Source organism: Balaenoptera ricei, chromosome 6 (assembly GCF_028023285.1).
Source record: "Balaenoptera ricei isolate mBalRic1 chromosome 6, mBalRic1.hap2, whole genome shotgun sequence".
NCBI classification, from domain to species: domain Eukaryota; kingdom Metazoa; phylum Chordata; class Mammalia; order Artiodactyla; family Balaenopteridae; genus Balaenoptera; species Balaenoptera ricei.
The window spans coordinates 57,026,134-57,046,624 of record NC_082644.1 but is presented as its reverse complement, the minus strand read 5'-3'; the positions used below and the strand labels follow the sequence as shown (position 1 = coordinate 57,046,624).

General features: G+C 39.1%; 1 protein-coding gene across 5 annotated transcripts in view; it reads right to left on the bottom strand.

The window, feature by feature from the left end:
* Positions 1-3,244: 3,244 nt before the first annotated feature.
* BNC2 (basonuclin zinc finger protein 2) overlaps positions 3,245-20,491 on the bottom strand; it is a 413,802-nt gene continuing 396,555 nt past the window's right edge. For all 5 annotated transcript variants that reach the window (XM_059926408.1, XM_059926410.1, XM_059926411.1 and 2 more), the window contains one exon: positions 3,245-5,870. In XM_059926408.1, coding sequence (XP_059782391.1) covers positions 5,210-5,870 — 661 coding nt within the window. In that variant the 3' untranslated portion in view covers positions 3,245-5,209. The remainder of the gene's footprint in view (positions 5,871-20,491) is intronic.

Genomic DNA, 20,491 nt, shown 5'->3' with positions numbered 1-20,491 from the left:
AGAAAAGTTACTCTTATGCTTCGTAGAAAGGTGAATGAGCTCACATTTTGATCAACAGATCTTTAGCCACGTAGCATTACAACCACGGCTACGGGGGCAAGCCACAGTAATGATGGAGAAAGAACAGATCCGTGCTGGCTACCATGCCCTTCAACTCCACTTGTCACAACTAGAGCTTGGTTTGACCATTGGACTTTTCTAGGACCTAGTTGACCCAATGGATCTTTTTGTTCCCTAAGGGACTCTAGCATCACTTCCCACTCCAAAAAAAAGAAAGAAAAGAAAAAAAGAACACCCCCTCCACAACTGCCCTAGCTGGCTCCCGTGATCTGAAAGGGACTTGAGCTATTCCAGGCAGCAGCCTTCCTTTCTTCCTTCCTCCCTCCTCAGACTGGGGTTCAGTGATGCACCTGGTCGTGGGGGGCACTGCATCAATGTGCTCTCACTGGCTGCTAGGCTGAGCTGCACCAGACTTTTCTCGTGACCGTTTCAGTGCCTTCACTATTTTCTTTTCTAGTTACCTTCAGGCCAGGGCAGGTACGAATCCTCTACTTAATAGCCCTCACTCTGCTTTAAAAAACTGTGATCCCCTCCATTCTCTTTGGCACCTGCCTTTTATTGCCCTCCGTACTCATTCAGACCCCTCCCATTAGACAAAGAATGAGAGGGAAAAGCAAAATCCTCTAAATATTCCAAGTTCGGGGGAATATAAGTGATTTTTAAAAAACCCTGAAATTTGTCATAATTTTGAAAAGTTCAAGAAAAGGAGTGTGTCCACAGGATCAGAGAAGGTTTCTTCCGGATGATCTGTTTCTGATGACAGCAGATGGAGCGTGTCTTACGAGGGCTGAGCTTTATTCACTCTGTTAGTCAATCTAACCCAACGCTAAAGACCAAGTGCAAGTTAGGACTGCTCAGGTCAACTGTTGGCAGTTAGCAGCATGTCCATCTCAATCTGATTACTGGCTTCTTTCTGTTTTAATTGCCAAGGGCCCCCGTTCTTATTTGCTTGGCACACGTCAGGGGTGTGTACAGAGGAAGGGGAACAAAAGGTCACTTTTTATTTGGTGGGAACCTAGCGCATGGTTTCCCCTGAGTAAAATGAGGAGAATGCCTCTGGAATAGCCAGCCCATTCTTGATATATTCAAAGCTTGCTTTTTTTTTTTTAAGAGCAATGTATATACTAACAGGCTGTTAACCAGTGAAGTGCCTTTCTCTTACTGGAAGGGCCTGGAAATTCATGACCAAAGAAATTACACTACAAGGACAGTGGCGCCATTGTGCTAAAAACAATTTCAAAAGATGTCTGTCACCTTGAGAAGGAAAACATTAACACTTTGAAACCTTTAAAAGGCATCAGGCTGAACTGGGCAGCGGACTAAGATCTGAACTGCATTGACTTATTTCGATACAATTAATAGCAGAACAAAGAATGTCCCGCTTTTTATCACATTTTTAAAACCAAATTATCTATTCTTGCTCTGTGTCGTCCCCCTCCATAACACACAAATACTCCCTTAAAGCAGGCTAAGCCTTTCTGATATTTACAAACACATAGTTTAAAATGATCAAAACAGTACATTTCAACACCACCTAGCAAATAGGCACGTTAATAATACTGCCCAATTTTGTACCTGTGACAAAATGCTGGTTAAAATCAAATGGGAAAAGGCTGCTTGGATAAAAAAACTGCATCCCTATTCCTTTTTCAGCTGGCATAGAATGGAGGCAGCTGAACAGAACCTGTTTCACAATAGGAAACTCCTATGAAAAAAGAAATGAGTATGAGTGGGCAAAGATGAAGGGCTCAGTGATTAAAATGCTGATCTCTTTATCCTTCCCGTTTGCAAATAAGCCTTGAGATCACCATCTTAACTAGATTTAGAGTTAAGTCCAAACAATGCACTCAGGCACACCCCCAAGAACAAGCAACACTGGGGGACTAAAAGAAATGTACATTTCATGATTCTCCATCTTATGGACCACTTCCGTCCACTCCCCCTGTCCCTTTTAAGCAAATAGGCTTTAAACTGGAAAATGTTATACACCCACTTAGAAGGCCACCATAACATGTGGGCACCTGAGGCACAATAGTAGCAAAGGGGAGAGACTTAACAAGGGCAAGTTGTCCAGGACTCACTGCCATTTCTCCAACAAAAGGCAGGTGAACACATTCATGCTCTGAGCAAGGGAACTTCTACCTTGAGAATCTTGTTACTCCTGGGCTTGTTCTAACTGGCTATCCACACTAGCCTGGTTTGTGGCAAGTAACAAACATTTGTTCTAAGCCTGGTTCGTTTGCTGTGACCTGCTGACAGCTATGTAATTCACTCATTAGGGCTCTTTGACCTTTTAGTTGACATTAAATTAAACAGAGTAAACACTGATTTTTGTACAAGATGAGTTCTAATATTTCAACCTAGAGTGTAACTGTTAAAAATGGCTGAAAATTTGTTATTTTCATAAAACAAAGTGTCATTTAGTCTACGCACACTCCCAAAGCTAGTGTTTCCATAATCTTTTGGTGGGATACCAAAAAATATTTTTTTTCCACTCTTTTGGAATCGAATCATTTGGATAATAGGGCAAGAGCAGCAACACAGAGAACGCTAAGAGAACCAAAATGTTTGCAAACAAACTTTCATTATTCTAGTTCAGTCTTTCACAAACATACTGTACAGAGTCTTATATGGTATAAAACAAACAAAGGAAAACATCTCTGTCTATTCAATTTAACACAACACCAAAATAAAGCAATTAAGACTTTGGGGAATTCAAAGGTACAAGAAAACAAAAACGGTTAGCACTAATTCCTCAGCTTTTTTAACCGTAAACATTTGTCATTTAACAGACATAGTGTCTGATATAATTTCTTTTGTACTGCAAATACTTTTGGTCTCTCCTCACTGTAGAACAAATGAAGAATTAAATGAACCCCATAGCATGCTCTGAAGGAGATGAAAAGATAAAGCCCCTAGACACATCTAGCTTATCTTTAAGAATCTATCATTTGTGAAATCTTCACAAAGAAAAATACTGAATCCTCAACTAATGATGCTTATTTTTGGAAACAATAAATACTGTGAGGTACGATAAATCCTACAGGAATAATAAAAAGAGAAACATGTTAACAGTTTCCTTTGGCAGATTTAACGGAAGTGAATGCTGATGTGAACCTAGAAGAAAATCACTAAACATATGAAAAATGGAAATAACATTAAAAGTTAAGACAAAGGGGGTATTTCTAACTTTTAGACTGCTGAGAGAAATGTTTGAGGCCCTTAAATGCAGAAAAGAAATACATTCTCTTTAAATTACTGTGTACTGTTTGACAAAAAATATTCCTTGTTTATCTTTTTTTTCCCCCTCCACTTAAAAAAAAAAAAGACAACAAAACACAGTCTGCAACTCACACCCTAATGGTTTTGGCTGCAGACTGAACTTGAGTAAATATCATCATTCAGTCAGTATGTTGTGGTAGCCGAGGCAGCTGATGTGGTAAACCAGCTCAGGCAACATGTGTAAACATCGGAAACAAAACAAAACACAACAGAAAAGGTTTGGAGAATCCTCTCCCCTCCTCTTTCTCACTCTCGATTGCTTGGTTTCAGGCTTGCTTTCATTTCTCTCTGACAAATCGTGTGGGGAAGCACAAAACACTAAACAGTGAGAGATCCTATTTTAAACCCCCTTCTTCTGGCTTTTCAGAAAGGAGCGTTGCTTAGTTCAAGTTCAGCACATGTTTGCAAAGCTTCCAAGTACTGCTGCTGCCACTGTTAAAGGTCTTTGATTTTGTCTATCAAACCAGCCTGAATCAGAGTACTACTGCAGAACGTGCAGTAAATTACATAGCCACACAACAGACCCACCGAGTTCAGACTTTTTCTTTTTAAAGGATTAAGGGTTAGGTCCTTGCGAATGAGTGCTCGACTCTTTTACTGTATTCAGCTTTGTTCCATAGTGAGTAATTTGGGCTTTTGTATCCTGAAATATTATCCAGCCTCTAAAGAATAAATGCCTTAGCTGTTTCACACCACATAATTTTGTTTTCCTTTTATGTAACTTAACATATAAGCAAGAAGGTTGCAGTGTTGATTGTAATAACATTCGGCACTTGAATCACCAAGTGTTTTTTTCTAAAGCGGTTTTCTGGTGGCCGACAAATTGGCCTGTGGTTATGTTGAGTGACTAATTGTATTTTCTTTTCTGGAAACTTGTGCAAAGTTGGCAGTTTTGTGTTAACACTAATACTTTTGTTTGGCATTTGTGCCCTATACTGACCAGACCATTTTTATACAAGTGAATTTTTTAAAAAAGACACTTACTTGAAGTATGGCAATAGTTTAGTTTAAGGATAAAAAAGAAGCATGGATATTACACATCCCCTTGTAGTGTATGAAAAAAAGTGCATGACTGGATTTATGTACTAGTACAGGACATTTTAAAAAATCAGATCTGTGCTGTAAGGCATGCCAGCACCTCTTTATCACTATATCTAGCAGGTAGTAAAAACAAGACCATGTTTTTTTTTTCCTTAAAAAATGTGCATTAATGCTAACATAAATGAATAGAGCTAGCCAGCAAACTATTTTTTTTCCTGTATATCTAACAGCTGATGTAACTGTAAAAATTAAACAAAAGAGTTAAACAACCATCAATACAACTGTTTTACATCATTGGCCTCTCAAGGCTAAATATTTACAGGTGAATCTGCCATGCTTTAATTGAAGATTCTCTCAAAACCTTAAAGTTCACAAAAGACAACTATAAGGAGTTCCTTTTTTGTTTCTTTTTTTTTCTCCCTTTTATTTTTTCGCAGGCAACAGTCATGGGCACAACAAATTGTCTCTTTGGAGAGGACCAAGAATTATTATTCTGTCAAAATTTGGGCTAGTTGCACGCTTTTATGTGTGTATGTGTGTATATGTGTTTAAAGGGTACTTTGTTTTCACCCCCCAATGAAAGATCCGACCTATAAAGGAAAAAGAGAAAAAAACTTCAAAAGCACCTAGTGTTTATCTTTTTGTATCTAAAGAAAAGAAAACGTGTGTGTGTATATATATATATGTAGACACAGAGGCATACATGTGTATACACACACACATATACACACACACCATCCCAAGTACACAAGCACACACTGACTATGGCAGTTCAAATACGTAGGCCATCTGGTGAGAGCTGGCATTTGTAGTGTCCTTTCTGAGACTAATCTACTGAAGTGAAGGGAATGTTTTTGTGGAGATTAGGGTTCTGACTGTGCCGATTCCGGCTTCGCACAGAGGAGAACATCATATTGCAACCGGGGACTTTGCACTTGTGCATTTCTCGCAAATGCACGGTTTTGTAGTGCACTCGCAGGGTCCCCTTGTTGCTGTACATCTTGTGGCAAATGTTGCACATGATCCCACCATTGCTCCCGGACAAGCTGTTGAACATCAGAGATCCTGAAACGTCAGCCCCGAGGCTGCCAGCGAGGGTGGGGACCTCGGCCTTGTGCGCCGACTCCCCGCTGTCACTCGCCCCGTCGATGTCATCCAGGAGAATCCCCTCGTCGCTGCCTGCGTCGGATTCTCTGGAGGAATGAATGCTGCTGCTGGACTGGAGGCTGGAGGTGGTGCTCAGGTCCAGGACCATGTAGTCCTCCGCCATGCCCCTCCCGTACCCGTTCAGGTGGGAGTCTTCTGTCCCCGCAGGAGAGGAGGCGTCTTCCCTGACGTCGAGCCCCAAGGGGTGCTGGGCACCATAGATCTTCATCAAAAATTCATCCCGGAGGTCCTTGCTAAGGGAGGGCTGCGATGAGTCCAGGCCCATGTCATCGAGTTCTTTGGTCAACAGTTTACGATGGAGATTGATGTTGGCACTGTGTCTAGGAAAACAAGAGGGAAGGGGGGGGGGTAGGTGTACAGGGAGTGGGGAGGGTGAGAAAAAGGAGAGCATTTTAAAATGGATTCAGCTTCCACTAGGCACCACATAAGCACATTCATTGCTAATGACACCCCTGTAAAAGCAAACATTTCCCCACATCCTCAGGATTTGGGAGTAAGTGGTGGTGGGGAGTGCAATAAGGGGAGCTTTTCATTAACGTAATTTTTATAAGAGAGTAAAATTCCTCAGTGGTAGGATGAATGCAAACCCATGCACCTTTTCCTGAATGATTGTTCTGTTCGTTTTACGCTGTAGCAGCATCAGCTGCAGAGAATCTCACAGCAGAGATTTGAAAAAATACATTAAATAGGATAAAAGGATGGAAACGTTCTGCTTGTCTAAACTGAACAATTTGAATTTACCTAAAAACAAAACGAAAGCCTTTTTTTCTACAGCAAACACTTTTAGAGGTATAAAAGGGATCCCTTTTTAAAAAAAGTAAATGGTCTAGATAATTTAGGGTTCACTTGACAAAATAATGAATTGTTCCCCCTCACCTTCCTACACTGCAAGATTTAGGTAGGAAAAACAATTAGCTTAAAAGGTTAGCAATTTGAAGTAGGGTTACAGACTGTCTTTAAACATAAATCCCTTTTTGCAGAATGGTTTGGGATCTCAGCTAAATCTAACAGTAAAATACATTTATTTTCAGAAGCTGCTACATTTTAGAGTTGAAAATGTTTTCAAGTAATTTAAGTTTTAAAATTTAATTCTTAAAAAAAAAAAAAAAGCTGAAAAAAAGAAGTTGGCTTTTTAAATAAAACCCACCCACCCTTTAAAAAAATCACACTCAACAACAGAAAAAAACCCAAAGGGACCAAAAAAGAAAAAACCCCACACACAATAAATACAAAAAAAAAAAAAAAATCAAGCACGATAATAACACATGGTCCCTCTATTTTAACAACTGGAGTCCGTACTTCTTAGACAAGCAAAACTTTTACTCTACTCACTGAATGCTTTGCTTGCATTAAAAAAAAAAAAAAAAAGATAGGATTTGTCCCAGAGCATCCATAGGGATGTCATGATTTACCAAAGCCTGATAGGTTATTATCTGTCTGAAAACATTGCCTTTGTATTTATATCCCCCATTTATTTTTAAAGTGCCCTTGGGCATATACCTCTCTCCACCTGCAAAGGCTCACGTTTGACACGTACCTAAATTGAAGGCTACCCTTCCAAAAAGTAAACCAGTAAATAAATATACAGATACATAAAAGCTTCTCAATAATGGCAGAAGCTCTACATCTTCGAGAAGTAATTGTGATAACAGAAATTGATAATAGAAATGACCTAGAATGGCCAGCATCAAGTTCGACAGACCTCCTGATTATAATTAAAAAGTATGGAAGACCGAAATGAGTCACTCCATTTGGTGACAAGCATGGCTAATATTTCTTAGAGATGGTTGAGAGGTATGTGCCTCAGAGACAAGAAAGGTGGGAAACACTTCTCCACCTTTCCACACAAGACAATATACAGCACTCCGGGTTTGAAGGGGCAGAGGGGCGGCGGCCCTCTCCACACTGCACTTAGGAAGGCTGAGCTTACCTTGTGATAATAAGATCAGCTTTCTAATCTTTTGCTAAATCGATCACAAAAGAAAGCAAGAATGAGAGACAGAGAAAAAGAGAGAGAAGGAGAGAGAGAGAGAAAACAAATTCACATTCTAGACATCTGGTTTAAAAAAAAAACTTAAACAATAACATAGGGATTTAAAATGTTCTGATCACAAAATCATTTTCTGTCATAAGCGATCATCTCATATGCTGTCTTGATGATTTTTCAGATCAGCCGCATCATCCAAAAAATCATAACTCAAATTAAGATAAACCAAATTCACAGCATCATCATCATCCATAAATGAGTTCTGCACAGATGCATGCAGTGTGCAGATATGTGAATGATAAACAGAAGTGGTCCCCACGGTCCCTGCTCTGACACAGTCGCTCCCCGTCTCCTTGGTGTCAGATGGCAGATGACTCCAAGTGCAGGTTGCTAAGCAGAGTGCAGGAAATGCCTACTGTGAAGTCTTTCCCCTGACATGTAGGTATGACACCACCAGAGTTATTACAGGAATGTGGAAATAGAGTGACAGTACATACTGTCAAACAATCTACTGATAAAACAATCTGCCAACCACAAGCAGCTCACGAAGTCCTACCCCTCTGTGTATTATTTTTAACACCCTCCCTCCCCTCCCTTTCTTAATTTCACAAGCACACATTTTGCGATGACTTTAATCTAGAACTCCGTTGCTTCTCACACATCTGCAGTTACCACTTCCTAGATTCACTGCTGAGAAAACAGCAGCCAGACCCACAGCAGTCACATCAAGACACACTGAATAAGGAAGAATAAATTAACATAGACAAAAGGACACACTGATCCCCCAGATGGACACATCTTTCCGAAGATCACTTGTGAAATTGCACATCTCCACTGCTATGTTACCAGGAAGAGATGTTTCTCTTCATTTCTCACTTACAGCAATAGAAATCTGTAATCTAATTAGATGATGTACCAGCCCTCAATATCTGTCAACCAAACAATGTGCAGAAATGTGTAGACCAGCTCTGGCACTCTGTTCAACAGTGTCCCTTTTCCGCTGTCAGCAGTACTGTTGGCCTCTGCTAATATAATTACATTGGCTTTTATTCAATTAAGTGCCATCCCTTGCTTAAAAAAAAAAGCTACTTTATCAATTGATTCAGGTGTAATGCAATAATAAAGATGAACTCATGGCAGTGCATTAGCTCTGCTGTTCATAACTTCAGTACACGGGTTCATTCGTGGTAGTCGATTTCCATTATGCAACCACAGTTCAAGAGAATTGATTCTTTTATGTTCATTTCTTAATCTGTTTCATTTTTGTTTAATAATCCTCCTAAATGCCATATGCAAAATACTTGAACTGGGGAGGGGAAGAACGTGCTGTGGAAAGCCTACTGGTCCACTCTCATGATGGTGGGCTTGTTCTAAGTAACTCCAGTACGACTGGGGTGGAAAGAGGCAAAGCAAAAGAAGGAGGGAGAGAAGACAGATTCTTTAGAGAGTCCTGATCCTGTGCTTCAAGAGGTTATTAGGTTCAGCCTCCACAGAATGGACAAAAGGCAGCACTTGATGTTAACAGAGACCTGGGCTCAGTCAATCCAAACCCTGAACTGTCAGAGAACACTGCCCAGGGAGGAGAGACAAACACCTGGGGTTAACAGCAACTTCCAAGTTTACCTGGATCAGAGAACCAAAGAGGTAAAAAGAAAAGGAAGACGGAAGAGACACAGAAAGAAGTCACGCCAACGGACTATGAGACGTACGGGGAAGAGGATCGTAAAATGGGAGGAAGAGCAGAGAGTGCTGGAAACGGGAGGACCCACAGCAGGGGAAGCAGTGGGCAGCTGTCTGTAAGAGGGAGAAGGGGGACTCCAGAAAGGAACCAGTTCTGAGTTCTCCAGAGAGAGAGTTTCTCTAGAACATAAACCTAGTGTTCTGAATATTTATCTCCAGAAAAGAGGAAAAAATAATTATGAACAAAAACCATATTAGAACTTACTATATTTTATAAGAATGTCAACAGTACAAAAGCTGTTTCTATTTGCTTTGATTAGGCAGGTGATACCCAGACTCCGAGGAGGCAGCTTCCTCTTACAGAAAAAACAAAAATGACTGGGATGAAGAGAAAAGGTGAGTTGATAAGTGGAAGGGGGAAGGATCTGATCTCACTGGGGATCTCGTCAAGAGAGTAGGCCAAAATTTAGTCCCAAGATGGTCACTTTCAAGAAGAACGTAAGCTATACCTTATTCAACCTCAAGTCTCTTGCAGCTCAAGTAGAATGCTTTGCACTTCAGACATAATTACATTTATTTGACTTCAATCAATAATATGCAGCCTTACAGAAACTTTCCCCAAAATACATTGTAGAAGAGAAAACAATGATCCCAAGATTGGAAGCATGTAACCGAATATTTAAGAAAAGACACTGATAATACAGCAGAGGATAATTCTGACCCTATCACACCCCACTGTGGTGCAAGGTAATGATATATAATTAGGGCATGACACAGTCCTATAACCTAGCCTATGCTTGGAATCACAAATGTTTCCTCTGACCCTCTGTACTCTTCCCTACTCTCTGTACTGAGTTTACCAAAAGCCTCCTGAAAACTAAGAGGACCCTCAAAAGCAAAAAAGTAATGAAGCCTGTATGATATAGGGGAGGTCATAAAGCCACACTTACTCCATGAAGTGCTGAGTGGAAGTACTCTAGCTGGACTAAAGTGGACTACTAGTCTTTTTCGGTTTCTTTAATGAAAACGTATGTCAATTATATGTCAGTTTAAAAAAAAAGAAAGAAGAAAACTTTACCATGCAACCACAGAAGACACCAAATCCAACACAGTCAAGCAAATGCAAGTGCCCTTTAGAGAAAGTCAGTCCTGTCTTGAGCTTTTCTCTTCTCATGTTTCTCTTTCCAAGCTTGTTCAAGTGCCCAGTTCAACTTAATGCAATGTTTAATGATAAAAATAAAAATTAAACACATTAAATACATTGAAAAGAAAAAGCGTTTTGAGATTTTAACTTTCGTTTTGAGAGGAAGGAACTTTAAAAAAAAAAAAGTCTCAGGACCAAATTAGAAAATCAGAATGTGGTTGTCCAAAGTGAATAGTAAATCAAGCTATAGGTTACATGAGAAGCTGAATCTAACCTTAATTCTTAATCAGTTCTGAGCCATTCTAAACTTAGTGAATTGAAACAAAATACTTGATAATTAATTACAATGCCTCAGGTGGAATGGAGTTGAGGCTCCGTTTTGGAGCTTTTGCCTTTATTTTTTCTGCTCACCTCTGCCACTACACACACACACACACACACACACACACACACACACACACACACACTTCTCAAATTATATTGTCCAGAATGATCACAGTGATGTATACACAGCAGATACGACTATATATATGGGGTGCGTGTGTATGTGTGTGTGTGTATGGGGCAGAGAAATGTTATTTATATACAATCTGGGAAAATCTAGACGCTGGGTTTGAGTGTATTGTGGGATACTGAGTCAATATTCCTGGTCAGAAATTAAATCTGCTAGCCAAATCCACAGAAATGAAAAGTTAAAACCTCTGCCCCTCATTAGTTCTCTTCTTATCTGATTGCTATGACACTATCTGTTGTCCTTAATGCCTCAAAAATATTTGTATCATCATTAATTGATGTCTTATAGCCCTGTGAAGTAAACGACATTTTTGTTAGTATACATTTCTGTAAAACAAGTAGTTGCTCTAATAGGCTAATAGTTAAAGATTTTTCTCCAAAAGAGCCAAAAACCATCCCTAGCTCAGGAAATTCAATGTAAAATTCTAGTGAACAATGCTCCAAAGACCCCCAGAAGTATCGAAGTACATAATAAATGCAAGAAATAAAAGCTAAGCAAATTCTTGCAAATTAAAAGTATGAAATTCAGTCACTTCAATCCCTTTCAATATAAAACAAATCATCCATACTGGTCACGCAGACAGTTCCCTCTACATTCAAATTATTCACTTGAAGATAAGCTCCCACCAAACTCTTCAGGGGTTTAGCTAATTTACTGCACAGATACGGCACGTCTGTTGTAATAACAGGTAGGATGTATTGGGGTCGACCATTTATCAGAATTAGACTTCTTTTCTCAATTCACAGTGAATTATGCTGCCTACATGACTCCCCTCTCTCAGAGCCTGCCATCCCCTTACGGCCCCTAACGTGGCAGGCGAACAAAATTGACAGTCTCATCTTGTCAACAAGGGACGATTCTCCTGAGAAGCCATTTAACTTTGCCGAGGAAGCAATGTATTAATGTGCCTGTCCCGGGAATGTTAATCATCTTCAAGCTTCCGACCTAACTTTGACGTGAACGAAATCACCAAATTTGTTTACTAAATGAATCGTAATATGGTAATAAGAAAGCATGACATATATGGAAAAGCCAAACAGATGGTTTGTTTACTCCACTTTGCAACTTTATAAATGTTGTAACTCTGAAGATGTTAGTGAGAATTATTGGTTTGTTGGCAGAGGTGGACGTGTCTCTCGCATACTAAATCTGGCACTACGGTTACAAAACAATTTGTCATTGCTGTGGAATGCATAAAAAATGTTAATGTAGTAATGGCATTTAGGAAGGCAGATTGGTGGATGGAAAAGGTCTATGCTGGATGCTCAGGTTAAGTGCAGAATTGATATCCAACGCTGTTCCCTAACCATTTTACTTCTGAGTTGTATCTGACACATCGAGGCTTCTCAATGGTGCTGATTATTCGATAGATAACCTGTTGCGCTGTAATGTGAGACGCGTGTTACACTGTGAATAGGATTATGTTTTCACAGCATTTGGAAATTTTCTCAATCAGGCAGCTTTTACGGTGCTCAGTTTACTACCATTGTTGGGTAAGAAAAAGAAGGCGGTTCACCCTGGCATCTTTTAAGGACAAATAAATCTGAGCTAGAATTTTGAGATTTATGTTTACCCTGGATGAACTAGCCCTCAAGTCTTCATCCGTTGTTTTATTGTCTTATACAAAGAGTTTAGAAGACCTACTTCCAAAATAATAAGAATGCATTTTTCTCTAGATGCTCACATTTCTTCTCCTATTTAAAAATAAGCTGTCTTTTCTAATGTGTACAAGGTGGGACATCAGTTTCTCTGAGATCTTTTTCAAAGGAAATACTTCCTAAGACTAAATATCCAAGAAGGTTTTATAGCATTAAAATGGTTAACTTATGATCTTTTAAAAAGACAACATTTGGGATGTATGAGTTCCCCAAGATGGGGGGGGGAGACAGAATTTTGTAGGCAATATTAAAACTTAGCTATGGCCTTATCTAGAATTGTGTTGAAAAATGAAACTACTTAAAATACATGAACAAAAAGAATGTGCAAAATCTAATTTATGTCTTTGGTTAAACAATGTCAAAACTACCAGCTGAGACAGCAAAACTTCAGTTAAGCAACCAGCAACACACCTATGCTACTAAACATTTCAATGTTTAACAACATGCAGGTGATTTTTTTGAAATTCTTTTTACTTTTGATTCACACAAGCATAGCCACAGAAGCAGAATTTTGTATGAAAGAGGTGCTTATTCCTCCCCAAATCATGAACCACTTTCCCCAACTTCTTAGTTCCATATATATTCATATTGAAACCACCACGAATCTTGTGGGATTTACCTGGTGTATCACCATACAGTGAAATTTCTACCTGTCTGCAGAAGAGAAATGAGAGAGCAAAGTGAGCTAAAGAAACCCCTGCATTCATCTTGCTGCCCAAGGATCACTTTGGAGCAAGAAACATTAGCGGCTCTTCCAGCCTGGCGCTTCTATCTCATTTGAAACATCTCCTCGTTCCTGACCAACAAAGAAAATTTCAATAGAGTACTTTTACTGGTTTAACAACAGTGAGCTCCTGGGATCGTCAAAGTGCTAAGCCTTTTCCAAGGAGAGAAGAAATCAGCAGCTCAAATATAATTAACCTTCCATTCTCAATGCAAACTGCCACGCACAGGAGCTCTGCAGTCTATTAGCGAAGTTATAATGGCCAACAGGCAGAAGCAAAATCGGTCAAAAAGTTGGCTGCTGCTGTCATATTTTTGGAATTATGATTAATGGCCCTAATAATGTGGATGATTACTGATATGTGTATCTCCAGCAGTTTATCATATTGCTCTGGCTGCCTACGTCCACAATAAGCAGGATGCTATCATTTACCTCTTTATTGAAGGCAATCCTTCTCTTGAAGGAGCATATTCTAATTGCTTCGTAATGTTTTATGTCTTAAACATTTTGCAGCTCTGGACCTTGCCAACTGTTTCGTGTCTACCATTGATTAATTACTGAATTGTTTAATCAAAATTTAGAACCTAATGTAGTCATTTATGAGCGCACTGCAGTGCCAAAGTAGTTAGGCTCTGCTCCCAACTTTGGAGAGTGCTGAGTTCAAAATCAAATCCCAGCCATGCATGAGAATCCAAGAATTTCACCTTGGGTGCTCGGAGGTTGCCAATTCCATCTCTGCTGATGAATGGAAGGTAATCTAACTACAGGGTAAACAGCATCTTTACCTACCCTCTCCCCACTGGATTTCCCTTTCCTCTTTCTCCCGATTGCCTAATCAACAGAGCGCCACTGACTGCTTGCTTCTGAGAGCAAGAAGGTTCTCGTGAATACCCATCACAAGAACATAGCTTTGAAGTGGTTAAACAAGTGAAAAATAATTTGCTGGGACAAATACATAAGTTTTTTTTTTTTTAATGTGGATTTTTTATGGTACTGTCATACAACCATTCACCGTTGAAGTTAAGTGTTTTTTTAATACCATTACTGAACTGCTGAAATGGATGCTAATATAGCTTGGAGTGCTAATGTCAAGTCCTAGTAATAAAAAAGACAGACTGCTGAATGAAATAATTTCAAGTAAAAAATAGAACAAAAGTGCTCTCTCTCTTGCTCTCCACTTTTATTGAATTGGGACTGACTGAGCCAATTGCTTTAGAAGTCTGTAAAACACAATTACTAGTGAGCGGACTGACCCCCCAGTGCCCCCTCAGTGACACAGCAGACTAAAAAGGCAGCAGAGTTAGAGCGGCTCCCCTCAGCTGGCCATCAGACCCAAGAGGCTTGCTTTTGAAGGTCTGTTGTTCTCATCGCCCAAATCTGTCTCCTTTGACTGAAAAAATCTTATTCCCCATCCATGTGCTAAAGTAACTTCATACATCACTTCCTAAGATGAAGATGTCTATTCTGGCAATTAAGGATGATCTGTCTTTTGATATTCTTATTTATGTGGGTGTTTACGTATAAACACACATATACATTATGTGGATGCATTTAGATGAGAATGTTAGCATAATTTTTGAATAGCTAGTAATAATTCAGATTGACATATGCAATAGCAAAATTGAGGCGCCACTTACGTATGTTCGGGTGGAAGCACTTGGCTTTTTTCTCCTAAGGTAAAGTCAAAATAATTCGAGCAAGCAAGAAAAAGAATTAAACTAGAAGTAGGTAACATTTTTCCCCCTAGTTAATAAGAGAAGTAATAAACTCCATAAAGTATTAGAGTTAAGATCACTAACACTTCAGGCATAACAGCTTTTTACCAGGAATTTACAACTCCTGTTTTAATTCCAGCAGCTAGCATTAGGACATAAAATCTAGGTATTTTTTAAGTGTAGTTTTATGTTAAATAACTGAAGAAAAATTGTTCTTTCCTGAAAAGCATTCTTTTCTCCTCCTTCTCAGCTTGCTTCTCTCTCACACGTGCACGCACACACACATCTTGGCACTGAAGAATTAAAGTTAATAAATCCCTTTTTTATGACATTGTAATTTTTTGGCAAGTGTAAACTCCTTTTATATTCTGCCACATTCATTTATTTGAAGCTTGTGGGAGTCTTACGGCAAAAACATTAAATTATTTCTGAGAAGGCTTTTTTAAAAAAGAAATGCCTTCTAGCCCAACCTTCACTATGAAATTTCAACAGAGAAAGAAAAGTCTGTGTTCTTCTTAGCACAAGAACAACAACAACAAAAATGATCATTCACAACAAGAGAGAGCTGGCAGAAGCCTCTCACCTTAAGAGAGAGCCCATCTTCCCAGGACTGATACAAGCAAATACTAATATATGTGTGAAGTCTTATAACCTGCTTCCAGGTGAGAAACGGCCTATGTTTTTTAAAAAAGAAAAGAAAGACTATCTAGAAAAACAAATATTTCACATGAATAATGATGAGAAAGAATCACACCGAGAGAAAGTCTATCAGAGGATTGGGTGGACGGTGGTGGACCCAAGGGAGACGGAAATCAGGAAGATGACCCTTTCAAAGTGGTGCTATCATGAAAATTACTACCTGTGCATTCAGTACGTGCATTCTGCTCTAAATGCTATTTTTGCCTGAATTTTCGAGTTTGCACTGGCGAGAGCAGTAGCTTGTTCCCGTTGAGGGAAGATAAGGGATAAAGGGTATTACAGAAGCATTACGTTTGTGCAGAGGAAGTTACGTAGCCACAAGAGATTGAATGTTACTCCCATCAATAGAAATTTGTAAAAATTTCTTTGTATCATGGAGAGAAAGTCCTTTGCCTGCCATTAAGCTTTGTTGTCTATTTTGTAGGCAGTTTGGTGGAAGTGACTGGTGTAGTTCTTGGACTGGAGGAGTGAAAGGTCAGCAGAGGCTTAAATGAGCTTGTCTTACATCCAGCTGGGCCAGCAGGAGGTCATTAGGAAGATCCGAGGCTCACTGTAGGCTTGACAGAGTCTCTCCCCATGATACAAGGAGACTGTTTTGCTCATTGCTCTTCTCCCAGGATAGAAAAAGAAGTCCAGAGGCAGGAATGACACCGAAGTTTATCTTACTACCAAAGTTTCGGTTGAGGAGGGCACACCTAGCAATTATTCAGAAGGGGGATTTATTTTGTTTGTTTGCCTTTGATGGAAAGTAATGGAGGGAAGTACAAAAGACCTACTGATCTCCTGGCTGTATTGTGAAACCAAACAGAGTAACAGGGAAGAAAAAAAAAAAAAACAAACTCTTCCTTTAAAAGTCAGAGGACCTGCACAACTTCACCTTTTAAAAGAATTCTGGTAAAGGAGAGCTGCAGTTTGAATGGCAAAAATATAGGAAATGAAAAGGCTGACGCCTTAACATGTTCTCTTCTTGTACTTGGAGAGGATTAACACGCTTTATTTGACAGCTAATTATATTAGGGCAAATATACTAATAGTTATCTTAAGTTGGTGCTAAGTGGCTCATTTCTTAGAGGTATTGCCTGGTGAAATCATGTGTACTTACTGAAAATCTCTCTTTAGAAAAGTTCTCTATAAGTTTCCAAACACAGAGAACGATGGAAAAAATGGATGTCGCTGCTGAGAAGGTGCTAACAGGAGGCAGGTAGCATGTTTTCGCATCTTCACCTCTGCTGTTAATGTATGCAGTGGCTCATCAGAGGTAGCTCAAGTTAATTTATTCCTGCACACCTGTACAGGGCTGGAAGTCAGGTAATCAGACAAGCAAAAACTATACATCTTTGCTTTTTAGGTACAGCTACCCAGAGGCCTATATAGGAACAAACTTAGTTCTGGAGACATCAGCAGGTTTTAATAAACCAAATACAGATGTCTTATTCCATACAAATCAAGAAGTTTACATGTTTAAATCTGGACAGATTTAACTAGCAATCGAAGAGAAGGTTCACACTTGGCACCAATGGTTGCCTCCTATTTATTTATAAATCACCCTGACCAAATATTATTTTGTTTTTAAATCTATTCATGGGGCTGAATCGCCTTTCCTACACCTTGAAGATCAACCATATATGCTGACCCTTCTGATAAAATTCAAGATAAACTGTGGCAATTAGTGGCCACTATTCTCAGAGGAAGAGAGGAATAAAGATGCAGACCATCTAGTTTCTGTGGACAAAGTCTTCGTTATAGTTGCCAATGTAAAATCTATTTAGGTCTGTTTTAGTGATTGGCATTAAATGGATTTTTTTATCATATTAGCAAATGATAAGGAATTTGGGGGAAGAGGACAGAAGGGTTTTTATTTTTCTGAATAAAAACCAAATGTAATTTATAAATGGGGTTGATCCATAGCCACTCAGCCCTCCTGGGGATCAAAAAACATGACAGAGGATGAGAAATGACCAAAGGAAGCCAGGCCCAGCCAATTCTATGACACTATCTTCAAGAAAATTGTCCTTTATGAAGGCTGTAGGTTCTAGGCCAGTTAGAATTTCTTCTTCCCAGGGAGTATTTTCATATGTTTACTTCAAAACCCAGGGTCAGCTTTCCTGTTCCCTGACAGAACAGCATCTTGGCAGAAAAATCAAGGGACAAACAAGAAAGAAGTAAGGGTGTTTAGAGACTGTCAGGTGTAACACTACACACTGTTATCAGTATACACGTAAATACTTCATCCATTGCCTTACGGTTCTATAGTTCTTTACAGGGAAAATAATTTACGTTTTACTTCTAGAACTTGGAGTAAAAATTACCCTAACCACCACCTAGTGACCAGATGAACTGGAGTCTGGGTATATTAGCTTGCTCTTTGTCATTAGTGTGGAATGGTCCTCTTTGCTTTCTAATTTATTAAACTCACACTCATTCACAGCTGTATAGAAAAGGACACCTCTGACACTGCGCTTGGACTCCTCAGCCCTCACAAGCCTTGCTTGTGCCCCACTCTCTCTCTCTCATCTCCCTTTTTGTGACTTTACACAAAGAATATTCTTGCTTTTCAAAAAGCCTTCAATCTGATCTTATAAAACCTAGAAAGACCATAAGCGAAGACTTGGCAATCTCTGCTACCTAGCCGTCAAATCTAAAACACAGCATTTAACATCTTTCTACTTCCATGCTACTAACAGCCTATCTGAGACCAAACGCGCAACTCCCTCGTGTATAACCATCTTGGAAGAAGCGCAAGAAGACCTGTTTCTCTCTCCTGTAAGGTGTTCTAAGCCCAAAGAAAGACAAGAAGGGTGCTTTCGTAGACAGAAGGAAGAGGGTCATTCTGTTAGTTTTATCACAGGCATCCCAGAAACCCGGTAGCCTTGCACACTTCAGCCCCCACTCAGAATGCCTTCTAATGCTTTATTTGCACAAGGAAGATGTCGTGGAGTCCAGGATGGATGAGTCGAGACTCTAGGGAGAGGAGAGAAATGGGCGAGGACACGGCAGGATTAAAGGCAAAGGAGGATTTCTGTTTGGGAAGGTATGTTGGCTCAGAGAAAGGTAAGAAAACTTATCCTAGCTTCATAGTGAATTGAAGAGGAGAAAAGCAGGGACACGAAATTCCTGGGGTTCTTGTGACTGACACAGTACAAGTGACGAGAAAGGGGACGATAATATGTCTGAGGGGTAGATTCGAGATGTGAGGCAAGAGGCTTTGTGAATAAGGAGATTAAATTACAGGTCATTATTAGTTGATGAAATGACAATAAAAGGCTGAAACAGGAGTACAATTACAGTGCAACTGTGTTTCCTGAGATGCAGGAAGAGGGTGGTACCCCAATGGCATCACTGTTTTTGCTTATTCAGTGGTAGTTACATTCACATCACATATTAAGTCATAGACTCAACAAGGATGAACACTCTTCTTAAAAAAAAAAAAAAAAAAAAAAGTCAAAGTATCAAGAGTTTTTGCTATGTTTTTACCCTGAGGTCAAAAGATTTGAGGATTCTTGAAAAGCAAAATTTCACGTGAGAATCAAGACTTTCTTGTACAGTATTTTTTTTTTTCAATTTGCTTTTTATCATGTGTGACAAAACTCCAGAATTAAAAAGATTAGGCATGACATGCTATTTCACCCATATGAAATGTAATCACCTGTCTTCTGAGGTTTGCAATCTCTTCTGTGACTGAACATACATGGGAGAATATCTGTATTACGCTTCTCACCTAGAATATCCTATATCCTAGTTATCCTAGGCACTGGTCTAAACTTCTGTATGGCTGGTCACTCATGAAACTCTCAATCCTTAAAATAAAATTAGAGATTGAAATATTCTTCTGCTATCAATCAATCAATCAATAAATGTTTTTCCTCAGACAAACCACCCTCTCCACAGTACCTCCTTATACATTAGGACATAAAAACACAGCACTTCCGTTTTCTAGTGGCTTGACATAAATGAAAGCACCAAGCTTCGGGTGTTGTATGTAGCCTTTGGTCCCAGAGCCATTTATTCCAGTGTTATGACTTGCAGTATTTTCAGCAAACCAACTAAAACTGTGATAGGAATTCATGCAAATAAGCTTAAATTTTGGCTTGTCTTCAAACACTCCATTTCCATAAATGTTTTATGCAGGTTTTCATGAGTCTTTTATTTTTGTTAAAAAAAAAATCCAATGCATTAACCTCATTATCACAAGTGCACTATTTCAAACATAGAAGAATGAATATTGCTCACAAACTTGGCGGGGTTGGCTATAGTATTATATTTTATTATTCAAAGTCTAGCTATCTTATCTGCTGTATTCTGGGGCTGTCAATGATAACCTGGAACTGAAAAGAACTTTGTGACCATAAAACATTTTTACAGAACAAGGTAAATAGGGGAGGGGGAATTTTTAAGAAGAGAGATTTCTCTTCAAAGCATGTTTTGAGTTGTACAAAGAAAGCCACTTAGTTTTTTCTCAGAGATTTTGCTTTTCATACATTGGGCCGCTTATATTTTAGTACAAAGGAAAATATATTTTAACTTCCATTTTTAAAAAGATTGAACTTTTAAAAAAAGCAGAGCATCCTAGGGACAGATCACTACTTTTCAGTGTACTTCTATTAATTATATGTTACTTTGTCAGAGACCTCTGCCCAACTGATAAACACTAGAATTTGGGTGGTGGCTCTTTGGAAACTTCCTAATTCATTTTGTTTCTTCTACATATATTGATTTTTACCATGTAAAAAATTTTCTCCAAAAATATTTTTAAAAGACACTGGCAAACCAAAAACCACATCCAATATGACGGGATGAACTAACTGTGTGACTCTAGTTGG